Raw genomic sequence first — 17,982 nt, 5'->3', positions numbered from 1 at the left:
GATAAATCTTGGCTCTGGCTATTCTTATTCTTATCTTTAAGTCAGTAAAAGAAGAATGCAAGTTATATAACAAAGGTCCCCCTCCAGCTTTGGGTTTAACAGCCACTAAAAACGAATTAGAATACTTGCAGAACAAGAACTCCAATTATGAAAGGCAAAATATGTATATTTACTTGCTTAGATTTGGGAGCCTAACTGCTCACAAAAGGATTCATAGATGTTTCTTTATTGTTAAGCTGCAACATACATGGTTTAATACAACAAAAAAACATTTAATCAAGTGAAAAATAATAAACCGAACAAATAAACACTCAAAACAAAATATTTTCCATTGGAAACATGTTAAGATGAATACGGGGTCTCATTACCATCTTACTGCAATTTTCTTATGTGTTACTAGCCTACATACCCCATGTTTTCTGTAATCATGCAGATGTGAATGGGAGTTTGAATGATTAAATACATGAAAAGTCCGTTTACTGCAGAGAATCATTTCACAAGGCAGCCAAACTGGGTTTAGAGAACAAAATTATTCAAGAAATTCTCCACGCATTTAGGTTCATTTTAGAATCCATGAACCTTAAGCTGTTCCTCTTTGACAATGCCAACCTGCAAAACAAAATTTAACAGAATCACTCTGAGAAATGCATGATTTCACTCCTAAGAGAACAGGGAGCACTGATTATAAAAAGAATCATTGTTAATAGTCTAGTGCAACACTGTTACTTGTGGTGGTAACTGTTAACAATAAACAGTTCCACACACACTTAAATACCCTGACATGCCCCAAAACTCAACTGGCTATGTAGATACGGGAATGATCAGGTCATTTGCATGGCAACATAAACTGAGTAAAAGTTCTAATGCCTTCAAAATAAGTACCAACTTTCTATTTCTCTCTCAATGAACCAATCTACTTCATTCATATATGATTTTTTTTTTTAACTAAGTAGGAAATAATTCATGTTGCCCTTGAATACAATTTTGGAAGCAATTTCAAGGTTGTACATAAAGTACCCAATCACTCACCTCCAAAAGAAACTGGCAAATGTTTTTTCTTTGGTCACCTTGAAGCTGAATAACCTCTCCGTATTCAGGATGTTCAATCACAGTACCATTACAGGCAAATTTCTGGAGAAGTATACATTTAACATAACCGAGTCAGATACAATGAGGTTTTATTTTCACCCTAAGACCAATATTGACTATTTCAGTAGACCTGATCACGTTTAAGAAACAGGTTTTGTCATCTGTAATCCCCAACAACTCCCAAATCAAGTTGCAAATGAATCAGCAGGAAACATAAAGGAAATGATTTTACTTGGAATATCAAGAACTGAATATTATTTTAAAATGGGGGACAGCACCAATATCTGGGTGTTAAGAGAATGAAGACAGCTTTCTTAGGTCCAGTCATTTCCACCTACTCAAGCAAAGGTGTCCTATTCAGGAGTGCATCAATAACTATAGTTTAATCTTTCCTTCCCAACACCTTTACCTTTTTGAAAGCTTTCACAAGTTTCTTTTTGTCATAATCATCTGCAATGCCCTGGACAGTAGTCAGTGTCTTTCTGCCGTTCCGTTGCTGGATTCTTATATGAATGTAATCCTCAGTCCCTGCCGGGAGTAAGTCGTCACCCTTAGTTGCATCAGCAAAGGGGTCTGCAAAAGGATACAAAAAAAATTCCAAAGCAGAAAAACACCTTTTAGTGAGTTATCTCCAAGTGTAGGGCACACTACAATCTAGACAGCAAAGAAGGTTCTAGTGCTTTTTTTTTTTTGCGGGTGGGGATGGGAGGGGGAAACGGAGGTGGGGTATTAACAAAACCACCCAAAGAGGCAAAAATTTAAACAGCTACGTCCGTGGGGACATTTGAATAGAAAACGTCGTTATAGGTAGAGGTTATCATTGAACCAAGTCCTCTAATGAGAGAAAAGCGGTTTTAAAAGCCGTGATTTTACAGCTACTATAAAAACGTGCGTCATCTCGATTACATTCTGATGACAGCAGAAACATTCAAACGTGTCCACCCCAATCGTTTCACCCTAACGGTGCCCTGAAAAAGTAAAAAAAAAAAAAAAAAAAAAAAGGAAAAAGATGCCTCTATCTACACCGACGCACATAGACCTATCTGTCGGGAGGCGTCATCTTACAAATTACTACGCAAACAGAGAAGCGGGACCGCAGCCCTGTGACAGATCAGAGGCCCGGAGCCGCTTTTCACCAAATGCCCGCAGGAGCTGCTGCGAACCCGCCCGGACCGCCCGCGGACGCGGGTCCCCGGCCCCGCATCCCGTCCCGGCGGAAGGGCAGGCCCCGGAGCGGCCGGGCGGGCTCGCGGCAGCCGGGGGAGGCCCGGGCGGGGGGCGCCGCGGGGGGGGGGGGGGGGGCGGGGGGCGCCGCGGCCGTCCTCGGGGAGGGGGTCGCCAGGGGCCCAGTCGCCATTTTCTGGGCGCCGAGACAAAGCCCCACTCGGGGTGCGGGAGGGCGGCGGGGGGCGCGCGGGGGGCAGGGGCGGCGGCGGCCGGAGCTTACCGAAAGATTGGAGGTTCTGGATAGTGGACATGCGATACTAGTGTGAGGCCGGTGAGGGGATAAAATTCCTGCGGGGCCCGCCCGGATCACCGTGTCTGGAGGCTGCAGTGGCGAGGAAACGTAAATAAATACGGAGACGCTTCGCCCCGGGGTTGGGATTCGGCTGCAGCGGCGGCGGCGGCGGAAGCCGGGAGGAGGCAGGAAGAGGCGAAGGAGGAGGCGGAGGAAGAGGCGGCGGCCACGGAGGCAAAGACGCGAGAGAAGAGGCGGCGCTGTGGCTTCTCCCACAAAATGGCCGATGGAGGCTATTTAGCCGCGCCCGCCGCCCCTCCCTCGCGACCCACCCGCGCCAGGCATCCTGGGACTTGTAGTTTTGTGGAGGCGGCCGAGCCCGTCCAACCTGGGGCGGGCGGGCTTTCGGGACCGCAATTCCCGGCAGGGAGCACGCCCTCCGGCGCGGGCAGCCAGAACTGGAAGGGTTCAGGGGGCTGCGGGGCTGTCGGGGCCGAGTCCGCAGGTTTGCGGGGGCTGCGCGCTCCCCTCGCTCTCCTCCTCTCGCCGTGTAGCGGCGGCGCCGAGGGCTCGGCGGAGGGGGACGTTCTTAGTCGCCGTCGAGGCTTGGGGTACCGTAAGTGAAATCGGAGGGCAAATGCAAAACAAGCACCGCAGCCCTGGCTTTCGACTCGTCAGCCGCCTCTCAGCAGCCCTGTATCGCTATCGCAGTACCGTCCCCCCAGCCTCACCCCGGCCCCTGGTCCCCGTGGAGGTGGGAGGCGAGGGAGCCCCCCGCCCCCGCCCCCGCCCCGGGCAGGGCTGCCCTCGGCCTGACCCCCTGGCGCCGCGGTTCTCGGGGTCCCGCGCGCATCTCCCGGAGGGTTTGATAAAACACCGATCCGTGGACCTCAGAGTTTCTGTTTCAGGTCTGCGGCGTGACCCGGGACTTGGCGAATCTAACAAGCTGCCGGCAGATGCGGCCGCTCCTGGTCTGGGGGCTTCGCCCGGGCCCCGACCTCCCGCGGGGGCCAGTAGGTGTCCTCGGGGCACAGCGGGAGACCAGCCTGTCTGCTGGACCCGAACCTTCGGTAGGATCGGCGCCCCACGGAAATGGGAGGTGAGCTCGGCAGACAGGTTCCTGGGTACGGAGTCGGGAACCAGGGCTGTCACGTGTCTGTTCAAGCCAGCTACACACAGAAAACAAACCTGCTCACCCAGGCAGGCACTCGATTATCAAACTTGGTTGACTTTCTGGAAGGAAGGAGAGAGACTAAAATTTAGGCATTCTTAACCTTTTTTTTTTTTCGTGTCATGGCCTATGGACCCCTTGCGAAGCCTATGGACCCCTTCTCAGAATAGTGCTTTAAGTGCTTAAAATAAAACACGGAGGATTACAAAGCAAACTGTTCATACTGAAATTAAAGACAATACGTTGATAAAACAGTATTGTGTCTTTGCTAATGCATGAATTAACAAGATCTAGTAACAGGTCTAACAAGTACTAGAATTTCTAAAAGGTGATGAAAGATAGAGATAGATCTGACATTAGAAATGTAATATGAAAATGACTGTGCTATTAATGCCAAGTGGCAGATTCTTCTAATACTGCTGTGGTGTTGCCAGTATTCATAATGGGGAAATGCTAAGTTTTGCTTAGAGGTTAGTGAAAATGTTGATGTAATCTTTTTACCCCCCGTGCAATTTTTGGGATTCTCTCCAACAGGGCAGTTTTATCTATGGACCAGGAATCTGTAGGCCCCAAATTAAGAATACCTGTACTTAATTATCTTTTGCGATTAACAATGTTTTTACTGAGTGCTTACTATTTGCCTGTTAGACTTACACACAGTATTATTGATCTTCATAGCCATTCTGTGATGCAGTTAGAACTCTATTGAGATGTAGAAATGGAGGATCTCATAGGTTAAATGATTTGCCTTAAAAAACTCAATTCATAACTCTCAGGAATCTTACTACATTTTTAGTCTTCTAATCTTGATGTAAATAAATAATACTTTTTAAAATCCAGACTTAGGTATGTTAGAGCTGATTCTAAGATTCTTTTTTGTTGTCTGTTTGTTAATCACAGCTACAGTGGTTTCTGTTCTTTGATCTTACAGCTCTATAAGCACGCTTTAATTTTTAATACTACTCTAAATGAAGTATAGACAATTATAAACAATTGCATATATGTTTCTGCTTTCTTTCATATTAGATATCCATACCATTTTATATTACATTGGTTCTCTGAAGAAGACAGGGGTGGCCCAGTGAAGACTAAGATAACAAAGATACACAAAAGGAGTCAAAAAAACACAATCCGGTAATTTAGGGATTTCGTGGTCATTTCCCCTGGGAGAACTCCCTTCTACCCCCTAGTGTTGCATCAGAAACCCCCCAGGGCCTCGGAAATCTTCAATAAAAGCCAACTATGTAGGTTAGATACAATTGTGATTGTTATATTAAAAATTCTTTGGTAGCTTTGTTTTTAGGTTTACACTGTCCAGTACGGGAACCACTTGCCACATGTGGCCACTGAGCTCTTGCAGTGTGGCTGGTCCAAATTAATACATGTTCTTTGTATAAAGTACACACTGGCCTTTCAAAGATTTAAATTGTTTCAATTTTATCTGTTTCTTTTTACTTTTTAAAGTGTGGCTACTAGAAAAATTAAAGTTACATGTGGGCCCTTCACTGTTTCTAATAGACAGGGTTGGCTGAAAGTAAAAGGATTGACCTATCAGGAAAGTTATAAAAGGAATAAAGTGAAACATTTAAAATCTAGTCTCTAGTTCTAGTAGGTACTAGATAGTTGAGGTGATTATTTCCCGCCTTGTGTCAGGGAGGAGTATAGATCACGTGGAGGGAAGAGTAGTAGTAAGAGAATCAGGAAAGAATAGAAAAAACGTAGAAGAGTTGAAAAAATCCCCAAAGCTAGAGTTAGACCCCAGGTTGGGATCTTAACTTCCTAATGGTTAAGAAAAAGAGAAAACTATCAGGAAAATTCGTATATATCTACAGGATAAAAACATACCAGTTGTGCCGGAGGAATGACTTTGCCTGGCCCTGAGCTGCAGGAGATGTTTTTCTTGGGCCCTCATAAAGGGGACACTGTGATGTAGTGGACAGCACCCCCAGCAGTTTGCCTCCCGTGAAGACAATGGTGGGTTTTATGCAGCTGTTCTTTGTATCTGCTAGGTATGAAAATGTGCTCTCTGGTTAGAATCTTGGGTCCTCATCTGTCCTACTGTGGCAGGTGCGTGATAATGGGCCACTCAGGTTTCCTGCTTCAGTGAGCATAATTGATCAACAGCCCTAGCCACTGCCCTGTGAATTCAGTCTTGGGTCCTGTTGAGGCCACACTTCCCGCCATCTGCTCCCAGCCAGTGACTGCATGTGACAGGGATCCCAGCACAGGCCTGTTCTCTAGATGAGGGACTCTGCTGATGGGCAACTTTCACCATGACTCTCCATGGGCCTGGCTGAACTTTCCTAGCCTTAGACTGAGATCTAAGACTCTTCTTATTTACCCCCTCCTCTGTCTGTCCTTCACAGGGTCATCTCCTCTGGCTCCTTCCTCTTTCCCTCACAAATGTTCCACCAATAAATCTCATCCAACTCTAAACCCATCTCAGTGTCTGCTTCTCAAAGGACTCAAACTGATACACCTAACCCCAAGCTAGGTGGGACACAAGGTTCTGCCTCTGCAGTATACTCTTGCACCAAGCTTAGAGTCAACAAGAAAGAGCATGAATTTCTGTCCATCCTTGCATTTCTAGCTTATGTACATAGGATTCCAGCTTGCATGGATCTTGTTTCTCTTACCTTCCTGCTGGACTCGGCATTGGATGCAGAGGTACAGTCCTACAGAAGCTGCTTAACAATCCCTCGAAATTACATAAGCCAATTCCTTGTAACAAATTCCTTTCCATATATGTGCATGTGTTCAACCAGAGAAGTAGAAGGGATATATACAGGCACTATCCCTAGCCCTGTGTGGGTCTTGCACATTGTTCCCCTAACCTTTTGGGTGGTTTCCTTACATTTATGTACTGATCAGTATTGTGCTAAATACTGGGGGATGGCCCAAGAACTCTTTAGAGTTTCCCGTCTCTCTGAAGCTCTTTCTAGGACTCTGTCAATGGACTCTAGCTGCCTTGGGCTCTTTTTCTGCTTAACTTAGGGAGTCAGCTGGGCTCTGCCTTTGTTTTCCTTAAAACTTTCAAGGCAGTGAGCTGGGGCAGTCGCAGGGCTCACCTCATTTGTTTTCCATCTTTTAGGGATCACTATTCTTTGACACAGAGTTTCTTGAAAAACTGTTGTTGGTTATACTGTGTCCTGTGTTTTGGTTATTTTAGGTAGGGAGTAAATTCAGTAGATTCATCTTGGTGGACAGCAGAAGTTCAGTACATGTATTTTGAATCAATGAATTAGCTTCTCCTTGGCATCCATCCTGAGGTTAAACCTTTTGCTATGAATGTCTGACGCTTGAACAGTGCAGTGACCTTGCCTTATGGATGTCCTACAGTGGTATAAACATGAGTGTGCAAATTTTTTATCCATCAACAGTGTAAATTTCTTACAGTACTAAAAACTGATACTTCAGAAGACTTTTAGAAATGTGTATTTCTAGAAGTGCTGTTTTATAGTGGAAATTTTGGGCAGAGAAATTAACCTATAAATCAGGTCAACTGAATTTCTGTTCAATTAGTTTGCCCACCTATCCACTTTTATACTTGAGACCTTGCAATTTTCATAGTATGTCCAAATACTGTGTAGGGCATTAAATATACTATCAATATTTGGTAAACATGAGTTGACTTATAGCTAAAAAGAGGAAACATTCTGAACTGAAGCATGCACTGAGTGAGCAAAGAAACTTGCTAGTAATATTTTGTAATCTTTCACTGTGGGCCGGAAATATGCTAAGCACTTTGCATTCTTTTTTACTCTTCATAATGTGAAATGGGTTTTATTATCCTATTTTACAGATGACGAAAATGAGACTTGAAGTTTATCACTTTCACAAAAAAATAAGCTTATTACTTCTTCAAGAACACGTAGTAAGTGCCATAGTTGGGATTTGAACCCAGGTTTGTCTGCCTCCAAATTCCATGTCCTTACTCCTATATCCTTACTCCTTTATGGAGGTTAAGCATACAGTTTGAGCCATACTATGTTTATTAGTATTTTTACAGGGAAAGAATAAGCAAATCTGGCCAATTGAAAACATGCAAAACGTGGGACTGGTGAAGTAGTTTCAGTGGTTGCTGATAAATGACTTAGAATAACTCACAAAAATAGAAGTCACTAAAGGGGAGCCCTGGGCGGCTCAGTCAGTTGAGCATCTGCCTTCGGCTCAGGTCATGATCCTGGGGTCCTGCAATTGAGCCCTATATCGGGCTTCCTGCTCATCAGGGAGTCTGCTTCTTCCTCTCTCTCTCCCTTTGCCCCTCCCCACTGCTTGTTCTCTCTCTCAAATAAAAAAGTATACACCAAAGCTAAGTTTTCATAATGCTGGGGTTTTCATTGATAACAAATTAGGTATAAAGCCATAGTGTTCTAATTGATTGGAAATAAAAAAGCATTGGCTCTCCCCTTCATCATAACCAAAGTCATATTTCTCAGTTCCGTAACGTTATCCAGCTTCTGAAACAGTCCTGAACTTCCTCCCTCCGCAAAGAGTACAAGTGAGTCCGTTGACCCAGGTGAGCATTTATCAGTCAGCCTTTATTGAGTGCCTCCAGCATGCTTTCGTACCCTGCCAGGTGCTGTGACAAGAGACCTATATTTGAATCAATTAGGGAGTAATTCAGTATGTGCTGGAAGTCAAAGGTTGAAACTACAAGCCTACTGATTATTTTTTTTTCCTACTGATTATTTTTGAAAAAGTGAATTCATGTCATATTTTTTTATAACATATACTTATTCTTGAGTGCATGGGTGGCTTAGTGGATGAGTGTCTGCTTTTGTCTCAGGCTGTGTTCCCAGGTTCCTGGGATCGAGTCCTGCATCAGGAGCCTGCTTCTCTCTCTGACTATGTCTCTGCCTCTCTCTCTGTGTCTCTCATGAATAAATAAATAAGAGAATAAATATATTTTTATTTTTTTAAGAGATTTTTTAAAGAATATATGAATTTTTAGCTTATCTTTACAAACAAAATTCAGAAACACTGGTAGCAATTGTTCTACCTTAGCTGAGGGACAGTTTTTCAATTTGTCACAATGCCTATTATATCTTACTGTCCCTTTAACATGGATGCTGAATGCCCATTGCTATTGCCATTATCAGTTGTCCAGAACATCGCCTGACTGACTAAATGCTGGTGGCCTTGGTTTGCAGCCTCTTGCCAGAGATTTAGAGAAGGCATTATAGATGCCTTTTTAAATGCATTTTCTTTAGCTCGAGCTTCCTGAGAGTCAAGGGGTAGACGGGAGGAAATGCAATAGATTTTAAAATGTAGGACTGATTTTGGAAGAGGATCTATAGTTGGCTATCAAAACTAGATGTCGAGAGGGAAGTATTGGTCAGAGGAGTATTTCAGAAAAGAAATATAGGTCAGGGGGAAGAAAATCAGTTACTTTGGTAAAGATAGGCAAACATACATGGAAGGAGGAGGGAGGAATGGAGGAAGGACAGGGAGGAAAAGGCAGGCAGGATGCTCTGTGGAAATGATTGCATCCATATGATAATAAAAGTGAGGAAATCCAATACACAGTGGACACTTACGCAAGTAGAATTTAGGACTTGGTCAGATAGAGGCTCACCCATTGTTTTTAAAAAGGTAAATTAGCTGTCACATTTCACATGAAAATTCAGATTTCTATCTTAAAAAAAAAAATCTACACTGACAGCTTATCTTAAAAAAAATCACTTCTCAGCCTTTTGGCTAAGATCAAGTGTAAAAAAAAAAAATCAGTCAAGGCTGATCTGTAGATACTTCACTTCCAATTGCCCAAGCAGTGGGGTCAGGTGAATGAAATTATGATGGAAAAAAACAATCAATGAGTTAAAATATTAAAAAAGGAGGTGGAGCCAAATGTGACCTGGATTGTTCCACCTTAGAGGACATTTTGGGAAAGAGTTAGTGCCAAGTGAGAGGGTAGAGTCACGAAAGAAGGAACATGTGTTTTGTATTAAAAAGTTAAATTGAACCTTTTGGCTCAAGAGAGCATTTGGTGGTACAGAATTTTTGGCTCCTCTTCTGACTTGGGTTAGTCCAGCATATATAATACATCAGCAGTTGCCATTCTGTCTTGTTTAGCTGTTCTGTGCACTGGGATTTGTGGCAGAGATTGCAAATTGCTACTTAAGCTCCATTGAACCCTTCTTTCTTAGTGAAACAGAGTTCCAGTTTTATTCTGGGTTGCAATGTGCTCAGCTAAAAGAATATACTACATTTCAGCCTTCCTTGCTAGATGTGACCAAAGCAACATAGGCAGAAATGTTGAGTGGGCTCTCCAAAAAATCACTTAAAGGAAGAAGACTCAGTTCAGAAAAGTGTCCATTTGCTCTCCTTTTTTCTTCCTTCCTGCTCCCTAGAATGGAGACAGGATGCTGGAAGCACAACAGCCATCTTGGACAATGAGGTGACCTCGCCATTTGGATGTGCTGCAGAAGTGGCGTAGAATGATAGAGGGAGCCTGGGGCTATGGACTTCCCATCTCTGATCTTCTTACTTGACACATGTTTAAGCCTGTGCTATTTTGGGTTTCCAGTGAAATGAAGTGGAACCCAATCTTTTGAAGAGTGCTGCTGTGTGAATGGAAACCCCAGGACTTAAGGAAGCTAGGCACACACTTTCCTAGTGCCCCGTGTCAGTGCTGTCTGTGGCATGGATTATACCTTCTATGCTAAGTGATCCAGCAGAATTGTGCCTGCTACAATGTGGGTTGTAGGAGGACATGCTAGAAGTAAACTGACAGTAGATTGTGTCTCCTCACACTTCAGAGGCCACTGGCAGGGTAGATGTCCAGCAACTGTCTTGGGCTCATCACATCTTTGCAATAAACAACAGTGACCGACAATGGCCTATGGGAGTTTTAAATGAGAGTTGATCGAATTTAGCCTTGTTTATTATCTGCTTTGTAAACTATACACCTGGACTCTCACCATGAAACTGGAAGTAGAGTTCCTAAAGTTCAAGTTTAAAAAGTCTTAAATCAATAAACATTCTTTGTTTTTTATAATTTGGTTATATATATTGGAGGGTTGACCTCCAGCTGATGTCCATAACTGCATCCATACATGCTGCTAAATTATTAAAATGCTTTCGTGGTGCTTGGCAAATAGGTACTGCCCAGCCTCCATGCACCTGCTCCTCCCTTTGCACCTCTTAGACCATTGCATGAACAAGCAGCTGAAAGGCAGATGTCCCACTGGCAACAAGGTCTTCCTTGATTTAGTCACTATCCACTTTTAAAATTAGGCATTTGAGCTCACAGTGTTCATTTTCCCGGCTGTGTGTTCATTGCTGCCCAATTTTTGTCAGTATTTTGATTGAAACATGGTGGAGGGAGGTGTTCTAGATTTTCCAGAGCCCAACCCTGGATCAAATCAGGTCAGCAGAGGAACTGAAAATGTGTTTTATTTCAGTTTGTTCCTACCCCTTCTCACCCTCTCGAGAACTGGTCTTGCTGAATTGTGTTTTGGGGTGATGTCATCAGCCTGTGCTGAGAGACAGGAGGAAACGCCGCAAATGACACTCATTGTCATCTGTCTTACAGAATGTTGTCAAGCTGTGTTTTTTTGTATCAGCATCTATTTATGAGAATCCTCAGAGACTTGCCTAACTGGTTTTAGAAGCAAAAACTGTTGTATTACTCCTGGAAAGATGTTCTTTTTAATCTTATGAACCTGTCTATAAGTGTCCAGTTTGCTTTTCTCCCTGTCTTCGTAAGGGTACTTACAACCATTCTGGAACGAACAAAGAAATGAAGGAAGGGAGAAAATACTTAAAGTTATGAAAAATCAAAGCAGACAGATGATGAAAGGAACATAGGCGTTTTGTGTTTTCTCCTCAGTGGAATTTCAACATTAACTTATCACAAATTTATACTGAGTAAATAATTACTTCACTTTTCAAAGCTCTGAGGTACAAACAGTGAGTACCTGAAGAGGATATTCTCTTTAAGTGCCAAATCTACAGACTTCTAATTTCTCCTTACCAACATGTTTTTAGAAATAACTAGCACAGTTAGGGCTTTGTAGAATATTTGGACACTTTGATTTCATTCATTTTTCATTCACAAAAAAAAATGTCTTAATAGGCTTTGTCCGTATTTGCCTTTTGCCAAACAGGGAAAGTCTGTCATGCATAATTTCCATAAACATATGTAATCTAGGCATATCCAAGGAGTGTGTCTTCTGAGATTATGGCTTCCTTTTCTCCTTTTAATAAGCTAATTCAAGTCTCATCCCACGTGACTCTGGGCCATCCTAGACCCTACCTCTGATTTCCAAGGATTCTCTGGAGGTCTGCATTCTCCTGATCCTCTCCTGCTTTCGATTCTTACTCTGGTTGAATTCTTTGTCCCCAAAGAATTTTTTGCTCCTCCTCCCTTACTTCACTAAACACTGCTAACACAGGATATGGTATGTAGCACTTTTATGGAAAAATTGGAGAGAATCCAAGAGGCTATATTGTTTCACAGGCTGGGGATCACCTTCCAAGGTCAAGTTTGGGTGTGGCTGCTTCCTCCTGAGACCCCTCCTGCTGTCTATGTCTGTGTCTGCTCTCCCTATGTTCTGGGCAAGGAAACCACTCGCCAGGGGAAGATGAACCTTTTCTTGGTACCTTATTCTGTGGAGCAATTTAACCCTCCCTCAATCCCCCACCTGTTTCAGCAGAGAGGTCTTTCCCATTACATAGGGGCAACAATAGCCAAGAGCAGCAGCAATGTTGTATATTATATTTTGCTTTAAGTTCTAGAAAAGAAATTTCTTGGGCTGTGTTCTTTCTCCACCAACCAGGACCCATGGATTCTGGGGATGTTATGGTTTGTGGGGAGAAACCTGGAACCTGTAGTATAATAGACACTTTTACCAGGTAATTTTGGGTTGTTAGTAGGGTAGCTAATCAAAAGGTCCATTAAAGATCTGTAGCAGTGATAGACATACAATGTTTTTGTATTTTATGAAAATACGTAATTTGATAATCTTTTGATATTGGGCTAGGGCTTTTTAAAAAATATTTAAAATATTTCTCAGACTGGCAAAATATACAACATTGCTGCTCTTGGCTATTGTTGCCCCTATGTAATGGGAAAGACCTCTCTGCTGAAACAGGTGGGGGATTGAGGGAGGGTTAAATTGCTCCACAGAATAAGGTACCAAGAAAAGGTTCATCTTCCCCTGGCGAGTGGTTTCCTTGCCCAGAACATAGGGAGAGGAAGAGTGACAAGACAGCAGGAGGGGTCTCAGGAGGAAGCAGCCACACCCAAACTTGACCTTGGAAGGTGATCCCCAGCCTGTGAAACAATATAGCCTCTTGGATTCTCTCCAATTTTTCCATAAAAGTGCTACATACCATATCCTGTGTTAGCAGTGTTTAGTGAAGTAAGGGAGGAGGAGCAAAAAATTCTTTGGGGACAAAGAATTCAACCAGAGTAAGAATCGAAAGCAGGAGAGGATCAGGAGAATGCAGACCTCCAGAGAATCCTTGGAAATCAGAGGTAGGGTCTAGGATGGCCCAGAGTCACGTGGGATGAGACTTGAATTAGCTTATTAAAAGGAAAAAAGGAAGCCATAATCTCAGAAGACACACTCCTTGGATATGCCTAGATTACATATGTTTATGGAAATTATGCATGACAGACTTTCCCTGTTTGGCAAAAGGCAAATAGGGACAAAGCCTATAAAGACATTTTTTTCTTTTCTTTTTTTTTTTTTTTTTTACTGATTGTAGTTTCCTGGTGTCACAAATTCTACCTATACTACATTGGTTACAGTGTCTTGTTTTTGTGTATTTATATACTAAGATTTATTATTTATTTTAGAGAGAGAGCATGCATGTGGGGGGAGGGAGGAGAGGCAGAGGGAGAAGGGGAGAGAGTCTTAAGCAGCCTCCCCGCTGAGTGGGGAGCCAAAGGTGAAGCTCAACCTCACAATCCTGAGCAGGGTCATGAGTTGAAACAGTCAGACACTTAACTGACTGCACCACTGAGGCACCCCTATTTTTGTGTATTTGAAGTAAGACCTTAAAAAGTTTATTGAAACAAAACAAAAAACAAAACAAAAGTTTATTGAAGCTATCAATGCAAAATCTGTCTAGATTTTTATGACTACTTCCTACCAATATTTGTTGGCCTTATTTGCATGTTACTTGACCAGAATTCTCTTTAGCAATTTACTTTTCTCTAATTTTTCCAAAGTGGCCAATACATTTCTCTTAGAAGTGACCACCATCTTTTTTTTTGCACTCATTTAATCAGTTTCATTATATTTGAATTAAATAATTACAGTGAGATGTAAAATTTCAAATTTGGGAGCAAACATAAGTGACTCCTGGTTAAGCACGTGTTTCACAAAGTAGAGGCAAGGTGTGTCAGGGCCAGACTGGGCAGCAGCATCAGGGCAAAGGGATGTTCTACAGAAAGAAAGTGTAGATTGGTTTGGATAGTTGATTAGTGAGGGTCCATTATGGGAGCTTCTATTCTAGCAGATTAATATTAATAACCAAAGGCCCAAGGGCTACCTCTGTCTACTAGGTATATGACTTCACAGATATATAATATCATCTCTCTCTCAGTTTCATTTGTAAATTATTAAAAAAAGAGAATACTTGCCAAATTTTACCTGCCAGGAAAATCAAATGAAATAATGTATGTAAAACCCCTCTTAAATAGTAAAATGCTGCCAAAACCAAAAATGTTTTTGTTACTATAGGGTTTTTTTTTTTTTTTTTTTTTTTTAATTCACTCACAGTATCTGATAGCTTTGGGGAAGTAGCTGTTTGGACTCTCTCCTTTTGTTTATGGTGAGCGATATTCTTGATTTTTAGCTTAACTGGAGCCAGATGTGATGTGGAGAGGCTGAGTCACTTGTAAATTTTTGTCCTGATAATGAGTTGCCTTTTACTAAATATAAATAACAGCCTTTCCAGATTTTAGTTTAAGAAATAAATTTGGTTCCAGTTAGAAACCAAGACTTGTAATGGTTTATCTGACAATATTAAGGTCCCCAAACAGAAGCAAGACTTGTTCCTTATACTATACATCTATTTCAATTTGAAACTTAAGAATCTGATAATGTGATTTAAGCATACAACCATCCTGGCTAAAAACCCAAACCAGAGAGTTTTTATATATATCATTTTGTTAAATGAAGGTAAATAAAGTAGGTCTTATTATCTTTTGTTTACATAGCAGAAAGTTGAGGCTAACAGGGGCTAAGAATCTTGTTCACATTCACATAACTTGTAGTAAGTGTTTGGGCTGAGCCTTGAATCCGGGGCTTCTGATCCAAGTCTCATGTTGTATGCAAACTCTCTCATACAGAAATTGGATAAATATACCTAAATGATTCACAGAGCTGGAGCAAACAAATAATTAGAGTGTCTGAAAAGTCAAGAAACATAAGGATGAATTCATTTTTAGAAGTATATTAATTATATTTTCAGATAATATACTATTTTTTAAAAAAATATTTTATTTATTTATTCATGAGAGACACAGAGAGAGGCAGAGACATGGGCAGAGGGAGAAGCAGGCTCCATGCAGGGAGCCCAATGTGGGACTCAGTCCTGGGTCTCCAGGATCACACCCTGGGCTGAAGGCAGATGCTCAACCACTGAGCCATCCAGGTGCCCCTCAGATAATATACTCTTAGGATGTTTTTTCAACTCCCAGAAAACATTTCAGATAAAATGCCTCTAAGCTTACAGAAATAGGTCCAATCTATTTTTTATTATGAAAAAATACAATAAATATACTATGTTTCTAGACCTTTTGGATACTCTGTCGTGTCCAAGTCAGTTAGAAAAAGTAAAAGAATCTCTATTATTATGAGTGCCTGATTTTTTATTTAGCAACAATATAAATGAAATGCTTGAAATATTATTAAATAAGGATTTAATTATTTTATTTACTACTGAAAATAGTAGAATTCTGTTATAGCAGAACTCATTATTATGAATATTTGCATAGGCCAAAGTAAAATCATGTCTGCAGAAACCTACGTAACCTACAGTAGGAACTTGAATAACAGGTCATTAAAAGTAATCATGAAAATAAAAGGTTAAACTATCTTTAAAGAGGAAGGGATAGTAGTTGGCTCAGAATGGCTAACTAAGCATCTCTACCATCAAAAAGTCCCTGATGATATCAGCCAAGATATATCTTGTGACAGAATAAATCTAGCACCAGACAAGAAGGTATACCATCTATGGATTAGACATTTCCTTTCTCCCGAAGGAAAAACAGATGGAAATCAATTGATGGAATAAACTGCATGTTTAAATACTGGCACCACTGGATTCTTAAAGATCATAGAATACTTTTAAAATTTGGAGATTTTTGAACCCAAAGTCCTATATTTAAGTAAAAGAATATGCAAGAAAGCAGGTAAAATAAAGGCCTTTAAAAGCCTTTTTAAAACATTCAAGAACTCAGAAAGTTTTCTTCCATAGAAGAAAAAAATTTTTCTGACACAGTTCAGAAAAATTAAAACCCAAAGAAAAGAAAGAAATGGGAAAAAAGAAATATAAGTATATAAAAAAATCAGTAAAAATTGTGGTTGTGTCTAAATAATATCGGTATGTAATGAGAGTGAAATATTTTATGGGTAATTTCTAGAAGAATAGAAATTTAATGCACTTTTTAGTCCAACAAAAGGTGGGAAAAAGGATAAAAGCAAGAAGAAATCATGAAGTGAATTAACGTTAAATTGTAATAAAGAAGTAGAAAGTACATAATTATCAGTAATCACCAAAAATGTGAATGTTATATTTTTCAGTTATAAGGCAACCTCTGATCTCAATTTAAAAATGGTTGCAAAACTTTAATCTAGCTTCTATTTATGACATATTTAAAGTCAAATGGCAGAGGAGTAGGAGACCTTATTTTCATCTGGTCTCTGGAATTCAGCTAGATAGCTATCAAATCATTCTGAACACCTGTGAACTCAACCAGAGATCTAAGAAAAGAGTTGCTGCAATTCCACAAATAGAAAAGTGATTGCTTTCTGCAAGATAGGAGGCATGGAGAAGTGAATCTGAGTGATAAATGGGAAGATAAGCCATGGGAGAAGGGAGCCTCTGGCAGCCAGCTACAGGAAGGTGATAGAGCCACAGAGTGCAAAATTCAAGTTTTTAGAAGTCTGCTCAGGTTGGAGACATCCCTGCCTGAAAGGTGCTCAGGTGGCAAAGCGAGGGTGGAATTCTAGGTGGGACAGTGTGGTTTCAGGGATCCTCAGGGTCACAGGAAGACTGAGGGTGCCTGAGTTGGTAGAGCTCCCAAGCATTGAAGTGGGGAAGCTGGCTGTAATCAGTGAGCCGAGTGGCTTCTCAGCTCCGGGCACCATAAACCAGGAACCTTGGATGGTCGGGCAGCTGCTCTTCAAGCAGGAGCCCAGCAAGTGCCAGAACTGCCACAAGACCTCCTTTTCCTCCCCCAAGAGGGGCAGCGCAGGAGTCTGCAGGGTTTGGAGACTCAAAGCAGGATTGCATGCCTGAGATAGAAATGCTTGGTCTCAGGCTGAATGAGCACTGAGGGCACACCGAGGAGTGGGGCCAGAGCTTTCAGCAATGGGGGTAGGGATTGGAAGGCTGCCATTTTCACTCCTATCCTCTAAAGCTGCATGGAAAGCCTTCAGGGAACAAAAGCCACATAAGTAATCTGGAGCAGATTACTTAGCCTGGTCCCCTGGCAAGGATGGTGCAATTCCGCCATGGCAAAAGCACGTGAGAATCAGCACAACAGCCTCTCCTGCTTCTGGGAGAAATCAGAAAGACTATCCAGCTAAGACCAAATTTACCAATCATAGAGAACTGCAAAATTCCAGCACTAGGGGGAATATAGTAAATAGAATTCATGTTTTTTCCCCCACAATACTTTAGTCTTTCAATTTTAATTTTTTCCTCTTTTTAACCAGTTTCTTATTTTATCAACTCTTTTTTTATCAACTCTTTTTTAAAGTCTTTTTCATTTTTATAGTTCCCTTCTGTTCTTTCATTGTATTTAGTTTTATTTTTTGTATATGTTTTTTTTTCTTTATCATTTTGGGATGTAGTTTCTTCTAACAGACCAAAATACATCCAGGGTATAGTGTATTGCTCTGTTTTGTTCATTTGTCTGTTTATATTCTTTCCTTTTAATATTCATTTTCACAGTTATATTCTATCCTTTCATTGTATTTAATTTTATTTTTGTACATTTATAAGTTTTTCTTTACAATTTGAGATCTAGTTTTCTAACAAACACCAAAATACACACAGGATCCAATGTATTGTTCTT

At 41.4% G+C, this 17,982-nt stretch overlaps 2 protein-coding genes across 14 annotated transcripts in view; one reads left to right on the top strand and one right to left on the bottom strand.

Annotated features, from left to right (window-relative positions):
• Positions 1-210: 210 nt before the first annotated feature.
• Positions 211-2,638, bottom strand: EIF1B (eukaryotic translation initiation factor 1B). Its single transcript, XM_025461218.3, has 4 exons — positions 2,537-2,638; positions 1,499-1,662; positions 1,030-1,131; positions 211-609 (listed from the first exon to the last, which is right to left on the bottom strand). Exons 1-4 carry the CDS (start codon positions 2,565-2,567, stop codon positions 565-567), a joined length of 342 nt encoding a protein of 113 aa, XP_025317003.1. The 5' UTR covers positions 2,568-2,638; the 3' UTR covers positions 211-564.
• Positions 2,632-17,982, top strand: part of LOC112668725 (collagen alpha-1(XI) chain-like) — a 57,169-nt gene continuing 41,818 nt past the window's right edge. For 3 of the 13 annotated variants that reach the window (XM_049100132.1, XM_049100134.1, XM_025461209.3), the window contains exons 1-2: positions 2,632-3,164; positions 3,457-3,647. In XM_049100132.1, coding sequence (XP_048956089.1) covers positions 2,828-3,164; positions 3,457-3,647 — 528 coding nt within the window. In that variant the 5' untranslated portion in view covers positions 2,632-2,827. The other 10 variants (XR_007405359.1, XR_007405360.1, XR_007405361.1 and 7 more) reach the window with 10 other exon arrangements.

This window comes from Canis lupus, chromosome 23 (assembly GCF_003254725.2).
Source record: "Canis lupus dingo isolate Sandy chromosome 23, ASM325472v2, whole genome shotgun sequence".
Classification (NCBI taxonomy): Eukaryota; Metazoa; Chordata; class Mammalia; order Carnivora; family Canidae; genus Canis; species Canis lupus.
Note: the sequence above shows the minus strand (reverse complement) of the source record. Positions and strands in the feature narration are given on the sequence as shown.

Coding starts and splice junctions, on each gene's coding strand:
- EIF1B (XM_025461218.3), bottom strand. CDS start 2,567: ATGTCCACTATCCAGAACCTCCAATCTTTCG. Junction 1,132..1,498: donor TTGTGAAAGCTTTCAAAAAG/GTAAAGGTGTTG, acceptor ATACTTCTCCAG/AAATTTGCCTGTAATGGTAC. Junction 610..1,029: donor TTTGCCAGTTTCTTTTGGAG/GTGAGTGATTGG, acceptor TTTGTTTTGCAG/GTTGGCATTGTCAAAGAGGA.